General features: G+C 44.9%; 1 protein-coding gene across 1 annotated transcript in view; it reads left to right on the top strand.

The window, feature by feature from the left end:
* Positions 1-23,800, top strand: part of LOC120030533 (GRB2-associated-binding protein 1-like) — a 63,193-nt gene that overhangs the window by 33,500 nt on the left and 5,893 nt on the right. The window contains exons 7-9 of the mRNA XM_038975940.1: positions 5,627-5,844; positions 14,496-14,976; positions 18,674-18,769. Of these exons, the coding sequence (XP_038831868.1) occupies positions 5,627-5,844; positions 14,496-14,976; positions 18,674-18,769 (795 nt within the window). The remainder of the gene's footprint in view (positions 1-5,626; positions 5,845-14,495; positions 14,977-18,673; positions 18,770-23,800) is intronic.

The following is a 23,800-nucleotide window of genomic DNA, read 5'->3' as shown; positions in this document are numbered from 1 at the left end:
GACTAATCCATTGCCTGTCTCAGTGGATTATTCCATTACCTGTCTCAGTGGACTAATCCATTACCTGTCTGAGTGGACTAATCCATTGCCTGTCTCAGTGGACTAATCCATTACCTGTCTGAGTGGACTAATCCATTGCCTGTCTCAGTGGACTAATCCATTGCCTGTCTCAGTGGACTAATCCATTACCTGTCTGAGTGGACTAATCCATTGCCTGTCTCAGTGGACTAATCCATTGCCTGTCTCAGTGGACTAATCCATTGCCTGTCTCAGTGGACTAATCCATTACCTGTCTGAGTGGACTAATCCATTGCCTGTCTCAGTGGACTAATCCATTGCCTGTCTCAGTGGACTAATCCATTGCCTGTCTCAGTGGACTAATCCATTGCCTGTGAGTGGACTAATCCATTGCCTGTCTCAGTGGATTAATCCATTGCCTGTCTCAGTGGACTAATCCATTGCCTGTCTCAGTGGACTAATCCATTGCCTGTCTCGGTGGACTAATCCATTGCCTGTCTCAGTGGACTAATCCATTGCCTGTCTCAGTGGACTAATCCATTACCTGTCTCAGTGGACTAATCCATTACCTGTCTCAGTGGACTAATCCATTGCCTGTCTCAGTGGACTAATCCATTACCTGTCTCAGTGGACTAATCCGTTGCCTGTCTCAGTGGACTAATCCGTTGCCTGTCTCAGTGGACTAATCCATTACCTGTCTCAGTGGACTAATCCGTTGCCTGTCTCAGTGGACTAATCCATTACCTGTCTCAGTGGACTAATCCATTGCCTGTCTCAGTGGACTAATCCATTACCTGTCTCAGTGGACTAATCCATTACCTGTCTCAGTGGACTAATCCATTACCTGTCTCAGTGGACTAATCCGTTGCCTGTCTCAGTGGACTAATCCGTTGCCTGTCTCAGTGGACTAATCCATTACCTGTCTCAGTGGACTAATCCGTTGCCTGTCTCAGTGGACTAATCCATTACCTGTCTCAGTGGACTAATCCATTGCCTGTCTCAGTGGACTAATCCATTACCTGTCTCAGTGGACTAATCCATTGCCTGTCTCAGTGGACTAATCCATTACCTGTCTCAGTGGACTAATCCATTGCCTGTCTCAGTGGACTAATCCATTACCTGTCTCAGTGGACTAATCCATTGCCTGTCTCAGTGGACTAATCCATTGCCTGTCTCAGTGGACTAATCCATTACCTGTCTCAGTGGACTAATCCATTACCTGTCTCAGTGGACTAATCCATTACCTGTCTCAGTGGACTAATCCATTACCTGTCTCAGTGGACTAATCCATTGCCTGTCTCAGTGGACTAATCCATTACCTGTCTCAGTGGACTAATCCATTACCTGTCTCAGTGGACTAATCCATTGCCTGTCTCAGTGGACTAATCCATTGCCTGTCTCAGTGGACTAATCCATTACCTGTCTCAGTGGACTAATCCATTGCCTGTCTCAGTGGACTAATCCATTGCCTGTCTCAGTGGACTAATCCATTGCCTGTCTCAGTGGACTAATCCATTGCCTGTCTCAGTGGACTAATCCATTACCTGTCTCAGTGGACTAATCCATTGCCTGTCTCAGTGGACTAATCCATTGCCTGTCTCAGTGGACTAATCCATTGCCTGTCTCAGTGGACTAATCCATTGCCTGTCTGAGTGGACTAATCCATTGCCTGTCTCAGTGGACTAATCCATTGCCTGTCTCAGTGGACTAATCCATTGCCTGTCTCAGTGGACTAATCCATTGCCTGTCTGAGTGGACTAATCCATTGCCTGTCTCAGTGGACTAATCCATTACCTGTCTCAGTGGACTAATCCATTGCCTGTCTCAGTGGACTAATCCATTACCTGTCTCAGTGGACTAATCCATTACCTGTCTCAGTGGACTAATCCATTGCCTGTCTCAGTGGACTAATCCATTGCCTGTCTCAGTGGACTAATCCATTGCCTGTCTCAGTGGACTAATCCATTGCCTGTCTCAGTGGACTAATCCATTGCCTGTCTCAGTGGACTAATCCATTGCCTGTCTCAGTGGACTAATCCATTGCCTGTCTCAGTGGACTAATCCATTGCCTGTCTCAGTGGACTAATCCATTGCCTGTCTCAGTGGACTAATCCATTGCCTGTCTCAGTGGACTAATCCATTACCTGTCTCAGTGGACTAATCCATTGCCTGTCTCAGTGGACTAATCCATTGCCTGTCTCAGTGGACTAATCCATTACCTGTCTCAGTGGACTAATCCATTGCCTGTCTCAGTGGACTAATCCATTGCCTGTCTCAGTGGACTAATCCATTGCCTGTCTCAGTGGACTAATCCATTGCCTGTCTCAGTGGACTAATCCATTACCTGTCTCAGTGGACTAATCCATTGCCTGTCTCAGTGGACTAATCCATTGCCTGTCTCAGTGGACTAATCCATTGCCTGTCTCAGTGGACTAATCCATTGCCTGTCTGAGTGGACTAATCCATTGCCTGTCTCAGTGGACTAATCCATTGCCTGTCTCAGTGGACTAATCCATTGCCTGTCTCAGTGGACTAATCCATTGCCTGTCTGAGTGGACTAATCCATTGCCTGTCTCAGTGGACTAATCCATTACCTGTCTCAGTGGACTAATCCATTGCCTGTCTCAGTGGACTAATCCATTACCTGTCTGAGTGGACTAATCCATTGCCTGTCTCAGTGGACTAATCCATTGCCTGTCTCAGTGGACTAATCCATTGCCTGTCTCAGTGGACTAATCCATTACCTGTCTGAGTGGACTAATCCATTGCCTGTCTCAGTGGACTAATCCATTGCCTGTCTCAGTGGACTAATCCATTGCCTGTCTCAGTGGACTAATCCATTGCCTGTCTCAGTGGACTAATCCATTGCCTGTGAGTGGACTAATCCATTGCCTGTCTCAGTGGATTAATCCATTGCCTGTCTCAGTGGACTAATCCATTACCTGTCTCAGTGGACTAATCCATTGCCTGTCTCAGTGGACTAATCCATTACCTGTCTCAGTGGACTAATCCATTACCTGTCTCAGTGGACTAATCCATTGCCTGTCTCAGTGGACTAATCCATTACCTGTCTCAGTGGACTAATCCATTGCCTGTCTCAGTGGACTAATCCATTGCCTGTCTCAGTGGACTAATCCATTACCTGTCTCAGTGGACTAATCCATTACCTGTCTGAGTGGACTAATCCATTACCTGTCTCAGTGGACTAATCCATTACCTGTCTCAGTGGACTAATCCATTGCCTGTCTCAGTGGACTAATCCATTACCTGTCTCAGTGGACTAATCCATTACCTGTCTCAGTGGACTAATCCATTACCTGTCTCATTGGACTAATCCATTGCCTGTCTCAGTGGACTAATCCATTACCTGTCTCAGTGGACTAATCCATTGCCTGTCTCAGTGGACTAATCCATTACCTGTCTCAGTGGACTAATCCATTACCTGTCTCAGTGGACTAATCCATTACCTGTCTCAGTGGACTAATCCATTGCCTGTCTCAGTGGACTAATCCATTACCTGTCTCAGTGGACTAATCCATTGCCTGTCTCAGTGGACTAATCCATTGCCTGTCTCAGTGGACTAATCCATTGCCTGTCTCAGTGGACTAATCCATTGCCTGTCTCAGTGGACTAATCCATTACCTGTCTCAGTGGACTAATCCATTGCCTGTCTCAGTGGACTAATCCATTGCCTGTCTCAGTGGACTAATCCATTACCTGTCTCAGTGGACTAATCCGTTGCCTGTCTCAGTGGACTAATCCGTTGCCTGTCTCAGTGGACTAATCCATTACCTGTCTCAGTGGACTAATCCGTTGCCTGTCTCAGTGGACTAATCCATTACCTGTCTCAGTGGACTAATCCATTGCCTGTCTCAGTGGACTAATCCATTGCCTGTCTCAGTGGACTAATCCATTGTAGAGGCCACAGGGATGGCACACAAGTAGTACATCGTTAATTGTTAAATCCCATAATTTTTCATCGACAATGTTTCTTTGGTTTAGGTAATTTCTGCGTTCAATATATTATTATTAGTTGTCATTGTAGGCGTTGGCACGTTGTTTACAGAGCGTACAACCTAGGCTACACTTGGTTTATTTAACTCCATTTATAAATTGTCAATTTATTAATTGTCTTTTGTTCTGAGCGCTGGAGTTGTGTAAATAAGACACCCATTCAGATATATTAGTCCCAATATTACTGTAGCATGTAGGCTATGCAAATGTATCTGTCACAAGAAAAGTACCAGCTGATGAGATGATACGTACATGGTGAACTGCGCTCCATCTGAGATGCTCGTTGACAGGGAGAAAGAGATGAAGCGAGATGGGTTTAACTCCCGTCAAAAACGGTTCACGATAAGCAGACTGATATGCAGAGTGATAAACAGACAGCCTGCCTTCCCACCTTTGGGACAACGGCACACATTGTTAGGCTGGAAACAAGACCATCTCATCATTATATACAGTATCTCTGGTGTTAATGAAACAAGACCATCTCATCATTATATACAGTATCTCTGGTGTTAATGAAACAAGACCATCTCATTATTATATACAGTATCTCTGGTGTTAATGAAACAAGACCATCTCATTATTATATACAGTATCTCTGGTGTTAATGAAACAAGACCATCTCATCATTATATACAGTATCTCTGGTGTTGATGAAACAAGACCATCTCATTATTATATACAGTATCTCTGGTGTTGATGAAACAAGACCATCTCATCATTATATACAGTATCTCTGGTGTTAATGAAACAAGACCATCTCATCATTATATACAGTATCTCTGGTGTTAATGAAACAAGACCATCTCATCATTATATACAGTATCTCTGGTGTTAATGAAACAAGACCATCTCATCATTATATACAGTATCTCTGGTGTTGATGAAACAAGACCATCTCATCATTATATACAGTATCTCTGGTGTTAATGAAACAAGACCATCTCATCATTATATACAGTAGCTCTGGTGTTGATGAAACAAGACCATCTCATCATTATAGACAGTATCTCTGGTGTTGATGAAACAAGACCATCTCATCATTATATACAGTATCTCTGGTGTTAATGAAGCAAGACCATCTCATCATTATATACAGTATCTCTGGTGTTGATGAAACAAGACCATCTCATCATTATATACAGTATCTCTGGTGTTGATGAAACAAGACCATCTCATCATTATAGACAGTATCTCTGGTGTTGATGAAACAAGACCATCTCATCATTATAGACAGTATCTCTGGTGTTAATGAAACAAGACCATCTCATCATTATGTATAGGATCTCTGACGTTGCTGATCATGCAGATAGCAGAACAGAGAATGCCGTAGAGAGAGAATCCAGATTTAGATGTCACATGTTATTTAACGGTTCCATTTCAAGTCATGCTATTCATAGAAATAATTTATAATCATTTTACCGGGTTCTCGCAGTTATTTATCCCCGGGAAACGCGAGTGGGTTTGGGCGGGAAATCTCGGTAACTTGGTTCCCGCTATTGAAACCTCACACACACACACAGGTGAGAGACAGCACACACAGATACAGAAACACCACACAATCTCAATTTTGTTATGTCTTATGCGTGTGTTACAGGCACAGGTTCCCAGGAGAGCTATGCTGTACCAAGGTCCCTCGCTGACCAGACCAGACTCAGCATGTCTGACCAGACCAGACCCAACATGTCTGACCAGACCAGACCCAACATGTCTGACCAGACCAGAGCCAGCATGTCTGACCAGACCAGAGCCAGCATGTCTGACCAGACCAGAGCCAGCATGTTTGAATTTAGCGACAGCTTCAACAGCTACTTTGTGAGTACATCTGCGGTTTTAACATTTTTATAACTATCAATGAATAAGATATGTTACTAATATAGACCAACAAAGAATTCATCAACTAGCTAGTTACTAGGATACTATAATATATATTACTAATATAGACCAACAAAGAATTCATCAACTAGCTAGTTACTAGGATACTATAATATATGTTACTAATATAGACCAACAAAGAATTCATCAACTAGCTAGTTACTAGGATACTATAATATATATTACTAATATAGACCAACAAAGAATTCATCAACTAGCTAGTTACTAGGATACTATAATATATATTACTAATATAGACCAACAAAGAATTCATCAACTAGCTAGTTACTAGGATACTATAATATATGTTACTAATATAGACCAACAAAGAATTCATCAACTAGCTAGTTACTAGGATACTATAATATATATTACTAATATAGACCAACAAAGAATTCATCAACTAGCTAGTTACTAGGATACTATAATATATGGTACTAATATAGACCAACAAAGAATTCATCAACTAGCTAGTTACTAGGATACTATAATATATGGTACTAATATAGACCAACAAAGAATTCATCAACTAGCTAGTTACTAGGATACTATAATATATGGTACTAATATAGACCAACAAAGAATTCATCAACTAGCTAGTTACTAGGATACTATAATATATGTTACTAATATAGACCAACAAAGAATTAATCAACTAGCTAGTTACTAGGATACTATAATATATGTTACTAATATAGACCAACAAAGAATTCATCAACTAGCTAGTTACTAGGATACTATAATATATATTACTAATATAGACCAACAAAGAATTCATCAACTAGCTAGTTACTAGGATACTATAATATATGTTACTAATATAGACCAACAAAGAATTCATCAACTAGCTAGTTACTAGGATACTATAATATATGGTACTAATATAGACCAACAAAGAATTCATCAACTAGCTAGTTACTAGGATACTATAATATATGGTACTAATATAGACCAACAAAGAATTAATCAACTAGCTAGTTACTAGGATACTATAATATATATTACTAATATAGACCAACAAAGAATTCATCAACTAGCTAGTTACTAGGATACTATAATATATGGTACTAATATAGACCAACAAAGAATTAATCAACTAGCTAGTTACTAGGAGTGGATACTAAAAGATTTGGTCGGTGCGACAATAGCAGGCTTTTGGTTGAAGAAAAATATAACAAAATATATGGATGAGCAGTGACAGAGCGGCTAAGATGCAATAGATAGTAAAGAATAGATAGTGAAGGATACATTATATACATGAGATGTGTAATGTGAGATATGTAAACATTCTTAAAGTGACATTATTAAAGGGACGAGTGTTCCGTTTATTAAAGTGACCAATGATATCAAGTCTGTAGGTAGGCAGCCGCCTCCCTGTGCTAGTGGAGTTGGGGGCGTGCAGGCTTTTGGTTGAAGCTCCGTGTTATACTCCATTTCCCGATGATGTCGTTCTCATCATAACTAAGCCAATATGACAACGATGTCGATGAAAATGTACTAATCACCTTGATTGGAAGTACACAACACACTCCCTGCCTTTCATCATGAGCCATCCGGCTGTTACCGAGAGCCACTTACCGGATTTTGAACAGGGTTGTTAGCATTCGGGGGGGAAAAAAGTACATTTTTAGCCCCGACCTAGCTGAATATCTAGGCATCGGATAAGTAGGAATCTACAGCATTCATAAAGTGACCATTAGACTTGCCACCTTTCGGACTGAATAAGTTTATAGGGACAAAAGTTTTGATTAAATGTATAATTTATCACTCTCACATGCCAATACAGAAACAATACTTTTGTGTAGCATTTCTGACAATGCAAAAATATTTTTCAGCCAAAACTCAAGAGATCCAGCACCGGGTCAAGCAACTCTGTTTCTCGACAACAATACCAATAATAAGAACTGGATGAGAACCAACCTAGGCTACTGTAGATACAAAAAAGGGTTCCAAAAGGGTTCTTCGGCTGTCCCCATTGGAGAACCCTTTTTGGATCCAGGTAAAACCCGGTTTGGTTCCAGGTAGAACCCTTTTGGGTTCCATGTAGAACCCTAGATTCTAGATGGAACCCGAAAGGGTTTTACCTGAAACCAAAAAGGGTTCTTCAAAAGGTTCTCCTATGTGACAGCCGAAGAACCCTTTTTGGTTCTAGATTTGGTTCTAAATTTTTTCAAAGATTGTAGCTAGCTAAATGTTGGAATTCAAGCTGAGGTTAATAAAAAATGCACGAATATATTTTGATTAGCTATGTAGCTAGCACCAGTCAGCTGAAAGCTAGCTAGCTAACGAACAGGCCTAGAAAGGTAGATATCTATATTTGGTTATGAAAGGTTTTTACACAAATTACTTCAGCCATTAGCTAGCTAGCTAGGGCCAGACAACAACAGCTGACCTCGACACAGAAGCTAGCTTACGTTAGCGCTCATCCCAAATGCTGTTCCTACATTTTTCGTTCTCTCCACAAAACTAACACCAAACGTTGGGCAAATTGTCACGCTGCTACCTTACAATGCATGCAATGGGCTTTTGCATTACTAGCTAGCTAGCTACTCCATAGTCCAAGCTACGGTAAGAGCTAGCCACAGGTGTGATCAATCTACAAAGTACGCTCAAACTGTTGTGATTAGAATGCTTATTTAGAATGTCTAGTTACAATTGGCGCAACAGTCAGCGTTTGAGCTAGCCACACCTTTTTTCACAGTCACCATTTTGAACAAACACAGTCGCCATTTTGAACAAACACAGTCGCCATTTTGAACAAACACAGTCGCCATTTTGAACAAACACAGTCGCCATTTTGAACAAACACAGTCGCCATTTTGAACAAACACAGTCGCCATTTTGCACAAACACAGTCGCCATTTTGAACAAACACAGTCGCCATTTTGCACAAACACAGTCGCCATTTTGAACAAACACAGTCGCCATTTTGAACAAACACAGTCGCCATTTTGAACAAACACAGTCGTCATTTTGCACAAACACAGTCCCCATTTTGAACAAACACAGTCGCCATTTTGCACAAACACAGTCCCCATTTTGAACAAACACAGTCCCCATTTTGCACAAACACAGTCCCCATTTTCAACAAACACAGTCCCCATTTTGAACAAACACAGTCCCCATTTTGCACAAACACAGTCCCCATTTTGCACAAACACAGTCCCCATTTTGAACAAACACAGTCCCCATTTTGAACAAACACAGTCCCCATTTTGAACAAACACAGTCCCCATTTTGAACAAACACAGTCCCCATTTTGCACAAACACAGTCCCCATTTTGCACAAACACAGTCCCCATTTTCAACAAACACAGTCCCCATTTTGAACAAACACAGTCCCCTCTGAGCCATTCAGTGTTGTGGTTTATGTATATAGCTAGTGGGCTAAGCTGTCTTTCAAAAGGAGACAACTCACAAATGCGGAAATTCAGGAGATTTTTTTAAAATTCTGACAATGTATCTGAGTATGAAAGTCAGAAATCAGATTCTGACAGTGACAGAGAGGAGCTGCCCCCCCAAGCTTGTAGCCATTTGAGAACCCTGAATCGGAGGACCCCTTGCCCAGTCCCAGGTCCCTTTGAAGATGCTGGTGATGATGGAAGCAGACCGACAGTGGATGAGGTACGGGAGGTCTGTGGTAGCTGGAAGGCCGCCAGCCATTTCATCCCTCCTGGCCCTGCTGTTTGCTTTGATGAGTCCCAGTAGGGGATTGCAACGCCCCTTGCCGTTTCCCTCTGAGGCAGAGTGATTCAATCTGTTTCTGACAGTGGAGCTGGTGGGAGACATAGTGGAGTAGACAAATCGCTATGCCTTGGGGCTACAGGAGAAGAGAGAGCCAGGAGTGAGGGGTTAAACACGCTAAATGGTTGATAACCACAATTAGTGAAATGTATACCTTTCTGGTGACAGTTCTTCTCATTGGGATAGTAAAGAAGAACTCCCCAGGAGAATACTGGAGCACAGATCCTATGTTTGTAACTTCCTCCTTTGCCACCCTCTTTTCCCAAGACCGCTTCCTAGTTCTGCTGCGATGCCTGCATTTCGTCAACAACGCTACTGCCAGCCTAAATGACCCGTTGCTCAAAATAAGAAATGTTCTTACCAGCCTGACATCAGCATTTGGTCGGGTCTTTGTGCCATACAAGGACCTATGCATTGATGAGTCCCTGATGTTATGGAAAGGTAGGCTGGCGTTCCGTCAATATATTCCCTCCAAAAGGCACAGGTTTTGGGGTCAAGGTCTTTGTTATTTGCGACGTGAAGACAGGATTTGTCCAGGACATTATAGTTTACACTGGGTCCACCACTGACATCCAACATTATGAGGGGCTTGGGGTGTCCGGGTCCACGGTGATGACCACGCTGGCTCCTCATCTCAGCAAGGGACACACTTTGTATGTGGACAATTGGTGCAAAAGTCCCACACTCTTCCAGCATCTGCTCTCCACAGTCCAGTCGAACAGGAAGGGGATGGCCGGAAGCAGGAACAGGAAGGGGATGCCGGAAGCAGGAACAGGAAGGGGATGCCGGAAGCAGGAACAGGAAGGGGATGCCGGAAGCAGGAACAGGAAGGGGATGGCCGGAAGCAGGAACAGGAAGGGGATGCCGGAAGCAGGAACAGGAAGGGGATGCCGGAAGCAGGAACAGGAAGGGGATGCCGGAAGCAGGAACAGGAAGGGGATGCCGGAAGCAGGAACAGGAAGGGGATGCCGGAAGCAGGAACAGGAAGGGGATGCCGGAAGCAGGAACAGGAAGGGGATGCCGGAAGCAGGAACAGGAAGGGGATGCCGGAAGCAGGAACAGGAAGGGGATGGCCGGAAGCAGGAACAGGAAGGGGATGCCGGAAGCAGGAACAGGAAGGGGATGCCGGAAGCAGGAACAGGAAGGGGATGGCCGGAAGCAGGAACAGGAAGATGCAGAAGGGGGGAGGTGGAGTTCAAGGAGAACGGTCAACAGCTGGCAGTAAAGTGGCATGACAAACGAGACGTCCATGTCCTCTCCACTGTCCGTACAGCAACCATGTCGGCCACAGGGAAGGTGGACAACCTGACGGGAGAGAAAAAAATCAAACCAGACTGTGTGCTTGACTATAACGTCAAAATAGGGGCAGTGGATAAGGCGGACACGATAAACAGCTAGGAATGTGGTATAAGACGATATGTTTTCCATCTGATCAACACTGCTGCCCTCAATGGCTACATGGTTCACCGCCAACTAAACAGGTCAGATGATTATTGAAAAGGGCTTCTGATTGGACTGCAGTTCACATACAAATCACGTACAGTTCCATTGTGCAATTATAGTGACAATATCTCACCCACCTATCCATTGCCTCACCACCTACCCACTGCCTCATCATCCTACCCACTGCCTCATCATCCTACCCACTGCCTCATCACCTACCCACTGCCTCATCATCCTACCCACTGCCTCATCATCCTACCCACTGCTTCATCACCTACCCACTGCCTCACCACCTACCCACCGCCTCATCATCCTACCCACTGCCTCATCACCCTACCCACTGCCTCATCATCCTACCCACTGCCTCATCACCCTACCCACTGCCTCATCACCTTACCCACTGCCTCATCACCTACCCACTGCCTCCTCATCCTCTCCACCCTCATCCCACTGCCTCATCATCCTACCCACTGCCTCATCATCCTACCCACTGCCTCATCGCCTACCCACTGCCTCATCACCCTACCCACTGCCTCATCACCCTACCCACTGCCTCATCACCCTACCCACTGCCTCATCATCCTACCCACTGCCTCATCATCCTACCCACTGCCTCATCATCCTACCCACTCCCTCATCACCCTCTCCACTCCCTCATCCTCTCCACTCCCTCATCATCCTCTCCACTGATCAACCACAATGAATACTTCAATAAAATAGACTTCACTACATATCAGCCTATGTGTTTTACTGCTGTGTTTACATGCACTCAACTGTATGTTGAGTGCATGTTCAAACATTGTGTTTGAAAAGCAAACATTTTTGTCCATTAAAACCTTTACTGCTCCAGCGTTCCGCCAGCGGAACTCCTCCCACATTCCACTGAAAAGGCAGAGCGCGAAATTCAAAATATATTTTTTAGAAATATTTAACTTTCACACATTAACAAGTCCAATACAGCAAATGAAAGGTACACATCTTGTGAATCCAGCCAACATGTCCGATTTTTAAAATGTTTTACAGCGAAAACAGCACGTATATTTATGTTAGCTCACCACCAAATACAAAAAAGGACAGACATTTTTCACAGCACAGGTAGCATGCACAAAGCCAACCTAACTAACCAAGAACCAACCAAACTAACCAAGAAACAACTTCATCAGATGACAGTCTTATAACATGTTATTCAATAAATCTATGTTTTGTTCGAAAAATGTGCATATTTGAGGTATAAATCAGTTTTACATTGCAGCTACCATCACAGCTACCGTCAAAAATAGCACCGAAGCAGCCAGAGTAATTATAGAGACCAACATGGAATACCTAAATACTCATCATAAAACATTTCTGAAAAATGCATCGTGTACAGCAAATGAAAGACAAGCATCTTGTGAATCCAGCCAATATTTCAGATTTTTTAAGTGTTTTACAGCGAAAACACAATATAGCATTATATTAGCTTACTACAATAGCCTACCACACTACCGCATTCATTCATCAAGGCACGTTAGCGATAGCAATAGGCACGTTAGCGTTAGCGAATAAACCAGCAAAAGATATTAATTTTCACTAACCTTCATAAACCTTCCTCAGATGACAGTCCTATAACATCAGGTTATACATACACTTATGTTTTGTTCGAAAATGTGCATATTTAGAGCTGAAATCAGTGGTTATTCATTATGCTAACGTAGCTTCTTTTTCCCAGAATGTGCGGATATTTCTATTAGACTCTCACCTATTCTGACCAAATAGCTATTCATAAACATTACAAAAAAATACATGTTGTATAGGAAATGATAGATGCACTAGTTCTTAATGCAATCGCAGTTAGAATTCTAAAAATATCTTCATTACGACATAAGGCTTATGTTATAGCGAGAGAGTGCCCAAAACCTGTGCGCAAAACTACTAGTAAACAGTTCGACAGATATATGAAATAGCATCACAAAATGGGTCCTACTTTTGGTGATCTTCCATCAGAATGTTGGACAAGGGGTCCTTTGTCCAGAACAGTCGTTGTTTGGATTTAGAACATCGTTTTTCCCTCTTGAATTAGCAAGCACACTGGCCAAGTGGCGCGAAGCTCTCCTTTCTGAACAAAGGCATGTGACAAAGGCATGTGACGCCTAACGTCCCGAATAAATTTCAAAAATCTAATAAAACTATATTGAAAAAACATACTTTACGATGATATGGTCACATGTATCAAATAAAATCAAAGCCGGAGATAGTAGTCGCCTATAACAACAGCTTTTCAAAAGGCAATCCCACTGTCCTCCTCGCGCCTTCCTGAAAACAAGAAATCGGTGACACGTCATTCCAAGAGGACGTATTCCATCTCAGACCAAGATAAACACTCCATTTCTTCTCTCACTGCATCTTGACATCCAGGGGAAGGTGTATGACGTGCATGTATACTAATAGGTATCATGCCCATTTATAGGCATGACCCAGAAGAGAGCATCGATTTCAGATTTTCCACTTCCTGGTCAGGAAGTTTGTGCCAAATGAGTTCTGTTTCACTCACAGATATAATTCAAACGGTTTTAGAAACTAGAGAGTGTTTTCTATCCAATAGTAATAATAATATGCATATTGTACGAGCAAGAATTGAGTACGAGGCCGTTTAAATTGGGCACGTTTTTCCCCCAAAGTGACAACAGCGCCCTCTGTCCTCATCAGGTTAAAATAACATAAAATTGATCAGAAATATAGTGTAGACATTGTTAATGTTGTAAATGACTATTGTAGCTGGAAACAGCAGATTTTTTATGGAATATCTACATAGGTGTACAGAGGCCCATTATCAGCAACCATCACTCCTGTGTTCCAATGGCACGTGTTAGCTAATCCAAGTTTATCATTTTAAAAGGCTAATTGATCATTAGAAAACCCTTTTGCAATCATGTTAGCACAGCTGAAAACGGTTGTTCTGATTAAAGAAGCAATAAAACTGGCCTTCTTTAGACTAGTTGAGTATCTGGAGCTTCAGCATTTGAAGGTTCAATTACAGGCTCAAAATGTCCAGAAACAAAGAACTTTCTTCTGAAACTCGTCAGTCTTTTCGTTCTGAGAAATGAAGGCTATTCCATGCGAGAAATTGCCAAGAAATTGAAGATCTGGTACAACGCTCGGGAGCCCTAGGTATTGTGGTGCTGGAAAACCTTGGTAGAGCATGTGTGGAATAGGCATTGTGGTGCTGGAAAACCTTGGTAGAGCATGGGTGGAATAGGCATTGTGGTGCTTTTTTTTTTCAGCTTCAGACCAATGCACACTTCTCACTTAAAATAGTTCCCCTTTCTCATCTGTCTCTCTTTCTCTCCCCCTTCTCCCCCCCCTTCTCTCTCTCTCTCCCCCTCCTCTCTCTCTGCCCCCCCCCCCCCCGCCACCACCACCACCAGATGAATAAAGGCATGGTACCATTAGGTGGAATGTGTCCGGGAAAGCAAGATGTCGATGAGAACTATGTTCCCATGAACGCCACCGACACCTCCCTCGTCTCCCTACCTCCCCCCTCTTTCCCCGACCCCACCTCCCTCGTCTCCCTACCTCCCCCCTCTTTCCCCGACCCCACCTCCCTCATCTCCCTACCTCCCCCCTCTTTCCCCGACCCCACCTCCCTCGTCTCCCTACCTCCCCCCTCCTTCCCCGACCCCACCTCCCAGGATTCTAACTATGTCACTATGACCCCATGCCTTGGAGAATTGCCTTCTCTGGGGAGACAGGTACCCCCGCCTGCACACCTGGGGTTCCGCTCCTCCCCCCACAAGCCCCACACACGCCCATCTCGCAGACACACCACCGGGGGAGGAGGGGGAGAAGGGGGAGGAGCGAGAGCCACTCAACCACCACCCATTCACCGCAACCTCAAACCCCGGAAAGGTAAGTGTTTATGTATGGAAGGGTGTCCATGCTGCTATACCATTCCTTGTCTGCTTACGATCATGTGTTTATGTACAGCATATGCAGCAGCCAGTGGCTGTTAGTCTGCTCTGCTGTACAGGCTGTTAGTCTGCTCTGCTGTACAGGCTGTTAGTCTGCTGTACAGGCTGTTAGTCTGCTGTACAGGCTGTTAGTCTGCTCTGCTGTACAGGCTGTTAGTCTGCTGTACAGGCTGTTAGTCTGCTGTACAGGCTGTTAGTCTGCTGTACAGGCTGTTAGTCTGCTGTACAGGCTGTTAGTCTGCTGTACAGGCTGTTAGTCTGCTCTGCTGTACAGGCTGTTAGTCTGCTGTACAGGCTGTTAGTCTGCTGTACAGGCTGTTAGTCTGCTGTACAGGCTGATAGTCTGCTGTACATGCTGTTAGTCTGCTGTACAGGCTGTTAGTCTGCTGTACAGGCTGTTAGTCTGCTGTACAGGCTGTTAGTCTGCTCTGCTGTACAGGCTGTTAGTCTGCTCTGCTGTACATGCTGTTAGTCTGCTGTACAGGCTGTTAGTCTGCTGTACAGGCTGTTAGTCTGCTGTACAGGCTGTTAGTCTGCTGTACAGGCTGTTAGTCTGCTGTACAGACTGATAGTCTGCTCTGCTGTACAGGCTGTTAGTCTGCTCTGCTGTACAGACTGTTAGTCTGCTGTACAGGCTGATAGTCTGCTCTGCTGTACAGGCTGATAGTCTTCTCTGCTGTACAGACTGTTAGTCTGCTGTACAGGCTGATAGTCTGCTCTGCTGTACAGGCTGATAGTCTTCTCTGCTGTACAGACTGATAGTCTGCTCTGCTGTACAGACTGATAGTCTGCTCTGCTGTACAGGCTGATAGTCTTCTGTACAGGCTGTTAGTCTACTCTGCTGCACAGGCTGTTAGTCTGCTGTACTGTACAGGCTGATAGTCTGCTCTGCTGTACAGGCTGATAGTCTGCTGTACAGGCTGTTAGTCTGCTGTACAGGCTGATAGTCTGCTCTGCTGTACAGGCTGTTAGTCTGCTCTGCTGTACAGGCTGATAGTCTGCTGTACTGTACAGGCTGATAGTCTGCTGTACATGCTGTTAGTCTGCTGTACAGGCTGATAGTCTGCTGTACAGGCTGATAGTCTGCTGTACAGGCTGTTAGTCTGCTGTACAGGCTGATAGTCTGCTGTACAGGCTGATAGTCTGCTGTACAGGCTGTTAGTCTGCTGTACAGGCTGATAGTCTGCTGTACAGGCTGATAGTCTGCTGTACAGGCTGTTAGTCTGCTCTGCTGTACAGGCTGTTAGTCTGCTGTACATTCTGATAGTCTGCTGTACAGGCTGTTAGTCTGCTGTACAGGCTGATAGTCTGCTCTGCTGTACAGGCTGTTAGTCTGCTGTACAGGCTGTTAGTCTGCGGTACAGGCTGATAGTCTGCTCTGCTGTACAGGCTGTTAGTCTGCTGTACAGGCTGTTAGTCTGCGGTACAGGCTGATAGTCTGCTCTGCTGTACAGGCTGATAGTCTGCTCTGCTGTACAGGCTGTTAGTCTGCTCTGCTGTACAGGCTGATAGTCTGCGGTACAGGCTGATAGTCTGCTCTGCTGTACAGGCTGTTAGTCTGCGGTACAGGCTGATAGTCTGCTCTGCTGTACAGGCTGATAGTCTGCTCTGCTGTACAGGCTGTTAGTCTGCTCTGCTGTACAGGCTGTTAGTCTGCGGTACAGGCTGATAGTCTGCTCTGCTGTACAGGCTGATAGTCTGCTCTGCTGTACAGGCTGTTAGTCTGCTCTGCTGTACAGGCTGATAGTCTGCGGTACAGGCTGATAGTCTGCTCTGCTGTACAGGCTGATAGTCTGCTCTGCTGTACAGGCTGTTAGTCTGCTCTGCTGTACAGGCTGTTAGTCTGCGGTACAGGCTGATAGTCTGCTCTGCTGTACAGGCTGATAGTCTGCTCTGCTGTACAGGCTGTTAGTCTGCTCTGCTGTACAGGCTGATAGTCTGCTGTACAGGCTGATAGTCTGCTGTACAGGCTGTTAGTCTGCTGTACAGGCTGATAGTCTGCTGTACAGGCTGATAGTCTGCTGTACAGGCTGTTAGTCTGCTGTACAGGCTGATAGTCTGCTGTACAGGCTGTTAGTCTGCTGTACAGGCTGTTAGTCTGCGGTACAGGCTGATAGTCTGCTCTGCTGTACAGGCTGTTAGTCTGCTCTGCTGTACAGGCTGTTAGTCTGCTGTACATTCTGATAGTCTGCTGTACAGGCTGTTAGTCTGCTGTACAGGCTGTTAGTCTGCGGTACAGGCTGATAGTCTGCTCTGCTGTACAGGCTGATAGTCTGCTGTACATTCTGATAGTCTGCTGTACAGGCTGTTAGTCTGCTGTACAGGCTGTTAGTCTGCGGTACAGGCTGATAGTCTGCTCTGCTGTACAGGCTGTTAGTCTGCTCTGCTGTACAGGCTGATAGTCTGCTCTGCTGTACAGGCTGTTAGTCTGCTCTGCTGTACAGGCTGTTAGTCTGCTCTGCTGTACAGGCTGATAGTCTGCGGTACAGGCTGATAGTCTGCTCTGCTGTACAGGCTGTTAGTCTGCTCTGCTGTACAGGCTGATAGTCTGCTCTGCTGTACAGGCTGTTAGTCTGCTCTGCTGTACAGGCTGATAGTCTGCGGTACAGGCTGATAGTCTGCTCTGCTGTACAGGCTGTTAGTCTGCGGTACAGGCTGATAGTCTGCTCTGCTGTACAGGCTGATAGTCTGCTCTGCTGTACAGGCTGTTAGTCTGCTCTGCTGTACAGGCTGATAGTCTGCTGTACAGGCTGTTAGTCTGCTGTACAGGCTGATAGTCTGCTCTGCTGTACAGGCTGATAGTCTGCTCTGCTGTACAGGCTGTTAGTCTGCTCTGCTGTACAGGCTGTTAGTCTGCTGTACAGGCTGTTAGTCTGCTCTGCTGTACAGGCTGTTAGTCTGCTGTACAGGCTGATAGTCTGCTGTACAGGCTGTTAGTCTGCTGTACAGGCTGATAGTCTGCTGTACAGGCTGTTAGTCTGCTGTACAGGCTGATAGTCTGCTGTACAGGCTGTTAGTCTGCTGTACAGGCTGATAGTCTGCTCTGCTGTACAGGCTGTTAGTCTGCTCTGCTGTACAGGCTGATAGTCTGCTGTACAGGCTGATAGTCTGCTCTGCTGTACAGGCTGTTAGTCTGCTCTGCTGTACAGGCTGATAGTCTGCTCTGCTGTACAGGCTGTTAGTCTGCTCTGCTGTACAGGCTGATAGTCTGCTGTACAGGCTGTTTGGACTTGTGTTGGTTTGGTCGTTCTCCATTTTGCTTTCAAGGTGTTTACTGCTTTGGGGTTCCTTGGTGTTTTTTGTGTGTGTGAATCAACGTTGCTTCATTGTGCTGCTTCACAGCTGTAACCAACCGTCATCTCATCTATCGGTTCTTCCTCCTGGCCTTTTTTGGTGGGAAGCCATGTGTTGCTGTCACTGTTGTCATTCAGCAGGTCTGATCATGACGGGGTGTAGTGTTCTGGGGTGATGTCATAGGGTCAAAGGTCATCTGTTCAGTGGTGTGGCTTGGGCTTGGGCTTCAACGGGCTGCTGCTATGTTATGATCTGGATCTTATGTCTGATGGACACTGATGTACACTGTACATAAGGTCAAATCTATACATCTAGACATTGTTTATGTTGAACAAAATCAGGTTTCAGCCCCATCTCCCTGCACCCAAAACCCCTGGGCTTGGAGAGAACTGACTCACAGACTGTCGGAGAGTTCACACGGGCAAGGAGACGTAAGGGTATGTACTAGCCACACTACAGGGCTATTTAGTGACGTAGCAGTGACATAAGGAAATGTCAGTTAATATGTAATGGTGTTGTTGTACAGTGTTTGTGGGGACTCGTGTGTGTGTGTGTGTGTGTGTGTGTGTGTATGGTTCCCAGGTGAAGAAACGTATTGCTAGTCACTGTTGAATCATGACTCTGGTTTATTCTGAGGCTGTGTTCTGTCATCCATCATAATAGTATGTATTGACTGCCTCTCATTGGTCCTGCCTACACTGCACTCCTTCTACCCTTCTTCCTCCTCCCTCCTCTCTCACTTTCCTTCTCTCCCTCTCTTCCTCTCCCTCTCTTCCTCTCCTTCCCTCCCTCCCTCTCTTCCTCTCCCCCTCTATCCCCTCCTCCATCTCACCGTCTCTCCCTCTCTCTCCCTCTCCTTCCCTCTCTCCCTACCTCTTCCTCTCTTCTTCCCTCTCCTTTCCTCCCACTACCCCTTCACTCTCTGTTACTCCCATCCTAGTATGATTTAGTGACTGGGTCTCCCTGGTCCATACCAGTGTTAAATAATGTAGCTAATGTAATGTTTCCCTGGTCCACACTAGTGTTAAATAATGTAGCTAATGTAATATTTCCCTGGTCCACTCTAGTGTTAAATAATGTAGCTAATGTAATGTTTCCCTGGTCCACACTAGTGTTAAATAATGTAGCTAATGTAATGTTTCCCTGGTCCATACTAGTGTTAAATAATGTAGCTAATGTAATGTTTCCCTGGTCCATACTAGTGTTAAATAATGTAGCTAATGTAATGTTTCCCTGGTCCACACTAGTGTTAAATAATGTAGCTAATGTAATGTTTCCCTGGTCCATACTAGTGTTAAATAATGTAGCTAATGTAATGTTTCCCTGGTCCATACTAGTGTTAAATAATGTAGCTAATGTAATGTCCCTGAGTTAGCTAGCAGGACTAATGTCCCTGAGTTAGCTAGCAGGACTAATGTTCCTGAGTTAGCTAGCAGGACTAATGTTCCTGAGTCAGCTAGCAGGACTAATGTTCCTGAGATAGCTAGCAGGACTAATGTTCCTGAGATAGCTAGCAGGACTAATGTTCCTGAGTTAGCTAGCAGGACTAATGTTCCTGAGTTAGCTAGCAGGACTAATGTTCCTGAGTCAGCTAGCAGGACTAATGTTCCTGAGTTAGCTAGCAGGACTAATGTTCCTTAGTTAGCTAGCAGGACTAATGTTCCTGAGTCAGCTAGCAGGACAAATGTTCCTGAGTTAGCTAGCAGGACTAATGTTCCTGAGTTAGCTAGCAGGACTAATGTTCCTGAGTTAGCTAGCAGGACTAATGTCCCTGAGTTAGCTAGCAGAACTAATGTTCCTGAGTTAGCTAGCAGGACTAATGTTCCTGAGTTAGCTAGCAGGACTAATGTTCCTGAGATAGCTAGCAGGACTAATTTTCCTGAGTTAGCTAGCAGAACTAATGCTCCTGAGTTAGCTAGCAGGACTAATGTTCCTGAGATAGCTAGCAGGACTAATTTTCCTGAGTTAGCTAGCAGAACTAATGCTCCTGAGTTAGCTAGCAGGACTAATGCCCCTGAGTTAGCTAGCAGGACTAATGTTCCTGAGATAGCTAGCAGGACTAATGTTCCTGAGATAGCTAGCAGGACTAATGTTCCTGAGTTAGCTAGCAGGACTAATGTTCCTGAGTTAGCTAGCAGGACTAATGTTCCTGAGATAGCTAGCAGGACTAATGTTCCTGAGTTAGCTAGCAGGACTAATGTTCCTTAGTTAGCTAGCAGGACTAATGTTCCCGAGATAGCTAGCAGGACTAATGTTTCTGAGTCAGCTAGCAGGACTAATGTCCCTGAGTTAGCTAGCAGGACTAATGTTCCTGAGTTAGCTAGCAGGACTAATGTCCCTGAGTCAGCTAGCAGGACTAATGTCCCTGAGTTAGCTAGCAGGACTAATGTTCCTGAGATAGCTAGCAGGACTACACTGGGGATAATATTCCTTTATGGGCCAAACACACACACAAACATGGTCGCTCACACACACTCGCACACAAACACACACTTGTGATCCTCTGCTCTCTATTCCATGTGAATGTAATATTGATGTGTTCTGTAGTGTAGTAGAGGTTTATGCTCCTCTGTGTACTGCTCTACTGTACTGCTCTACTGTACTGCTCTACTGTACTGCTCCTACTCTCTGTGACTACTCTCTGTGACTACTCTCTGTGACTACTCTCTGTGACAACTCATTGGGACTACTCTCTGTGACAACTCACTGGGACTACTCTCTGTGACAACTCACTGGGACTACTCTCTGTGACAACTCTCTGTGACAACTCTCTGTGACTACTCTCTGTGACTACTCTCTGTGACTACTCTCTGTGACTACTCTATGTGACTACTCTCTGTGACAACTCTCTGTGACTACTATCACATGAAATCCAATGTTATTGGTCACATACACATGGTTAGCAGAGGTTATTGGTCACATACACATGGTTAGCAGATGTTATTGGTCACATACACATGGTTAGCAGAGGTTATTGGTCACATACACATGGTTAGCAGATGTTATTGGTCACATACACATGGTTAGCAGATGTTATTGTGAGTGTAGTGAAATGCTTCTAGATCTGACAGTGTATCAGTATCTAACAGGTAATATCTAATAATTTCACAACAAAACCTAATACACACAATCTAGTAAAGGAATGGGATGAGAATATATAAAATATATGGATGAGCAGTGACAGAGCGGCTAAGATGCAATAGATAGTAAAGAATAGATAGTGAAGGATACATTATATACATGAGATGTGTAATGTGAGATATGTAAACATTCTTAAAGTGACATTATTAAAGGGACGAGTGTTCCGTTTATTAAAGTGACCAATGATATCAAGTCTGTAGGTAGGCAGCCGCCTCCCTGTGCTAGTGGAGTTGGGGGCGTGCTCGGTCACGCAGTCGTGGGTGAACAGGGAGTACAGGAGAGGGCTGAGAACGCACCCTTGTGGGGCCCCAGTGTTGAGGATCAGCGGGGTGGAGATGTTGTGTCCTACCTTCACCACCTGGAGGCGGCCCGTCAGGAAGTCCAGGACCCAGTTGCACAGGGCAGGGTTGAGACCCAGGGCCTCCAGCTTGATGATGAACTTGGAGGGTACTATGGTGTTGAATGCTGAGCTGTAGTCAATGAACATCATTCTTACATAGGTATTTCTCTTGTCCAGATGGGTTAGGGCAGTGTGCAGTGTGATGGCGATTGCATCATCTGTGGACCTATTGGGGCGGTATGCAAATTGAAGTGGGTCTGGGGTGTCAGGTAGGGTGCAGTTGATTTGATCCTTGACTAGTCTCTCAAAGCACTTCATGATGACGGAAGTGAGTGCTACGGGGTGGTAGTCGTTTAGCTAAGTTACCTTAGCTTTCTTGTGAACAGGAACAATGGTGGCCATCTTGAAGCATGTGGGAACAGCAGACTGGGATAAGGATTGGTTGAATATGTCCTTAAACACACCAGCCAGCTGGTCTGCGTATGCTCCGAGGACGCGGCTAGGGATGCTGTCTGATCCGGCAGCCTTGCGAGGGTTAACACGTTTAAATGCTTTACTCACGTTGGCCGCGGTGAAGGAGAGTCCGCAGGTTTTGGTAGCGGGCCGTGTCGGTGGCACTGTATTATCCTCAAAGCGAGCAAAGAAGTTCTTTAATTGGCTGGGAGCAAGATGTCGATGTCCGCGACGGGGCTGGTTTTTCTTTTTGTAATCCGTAATTGTCTGTAGACCCTGCCACATACGTCTCGTGTTTAAGCCGTTGAATTGCGACTCTTCTTTGTCTCTATACTGAATGTCTTGCGGAGGGAATAACTACGCTGTTTGTAATCGGCCATGTTTCCAGTCACCTTGCCTTGATTAAATGCAGTGGTACTTGCTTTCAGTTTTGCACGAATGCTGCCATCAATCCACGGTTTCTGGTTAGGGAAGGTTTTAATAGTAACACAGTGGGTACAACATCTCCTAATCACTTCCTTATAAACTCGCTCACTGAGTCAACGTATACGTCAATGTTATTGTCTGAGGCAACCACGTGATCGAAGCAATCTTGAAGCGTGGAATCCGATTGGTCAGACCAGCGTTGGATAGACCTAAACGCGTTCCCTGTTTTAGTTTCTGCCTATAGGAGGGGAGCAACAAGATGGAGTCATGGTCAGATTTGCCAAAAGGAGGGCGGGGGAGGGCCTTGTATGCATCGCGGAAGTTAGAGTAGCAATGGCTCGTGTACTCGCTCGTGTACTGCAATCGATATGCTGATAGAATTTAGTTAGCCTTGTTCTCAGATTAGCTTTGTTAGAATCCCCAGCTACAATAAATGCAGCCTCGGGATATATGGTTTCCAGTTTGCATGAAGTCCAGTGAAGTTCCTACTATTTACTATCTGCTACTACTGTCTGTTAGTACTATATGTTACTATCCGTACATCTGACTCTATACTCCCCCTTCCTCTCTCCTCTTTACTTCACTCCCACTTACCCGTGTTTCTCCTTGTACTCCAACTCTCATCTCTATCTCTCCATCTATCTCTCTATCCATCCATCTATCTCTCCATCTCTCCATCCATCTCTCCATCCATCTCTCCATCCATCCCTCCATCTATCTCTCCATCCATCTCTCCATCTATCTCTCCATCTCTCTCTCCATCCATCTCTCCATCCATCTCTCTCTCCATCTCTCCATCTATCTCTCTATCCATCTCTCTCTCCATCTCTCCATCTATCTCTCTATCCATCTCTCTATCCATCTCTCTATCCATCTCTCTATCCATCTCTCCATCCATCTCTCCATCCATCTCTCCATCTATCTCTCCATCCATCTCTCCATCCATCTCTCCATCCATCCATCTCTCCATCCATCTCTCCATCTATCTTTCCATCTATCTCTCCATCTATCTATCTCTCCATCCATCTCTCTATCCATCTCTCCATCCATCTCTCCATCTATCTCTCCATCTATCGCTTCATCTATCTCTTCATCTATCTCTCCATCC

This window comes from Salvelinus namaycush, chromosome 36, assembly GCF_016432855.1.
Source record: "Salvelinus namaycush isolate Seneca chromosome 36, SaNama_1.0, whole genome shotgun sequence".
Classification (NCBI taxonomy): Eukaryota; Metazoa; Chordata; class Actinopteri; order Salmoniformes; family Salmonidae; genus Salvelinus; species Salvelinus namaycush.
Note: the sequence above shows the minus strand (reverse complement) of the source record. Positions and strands in the feature narration are given on the sequence as shown.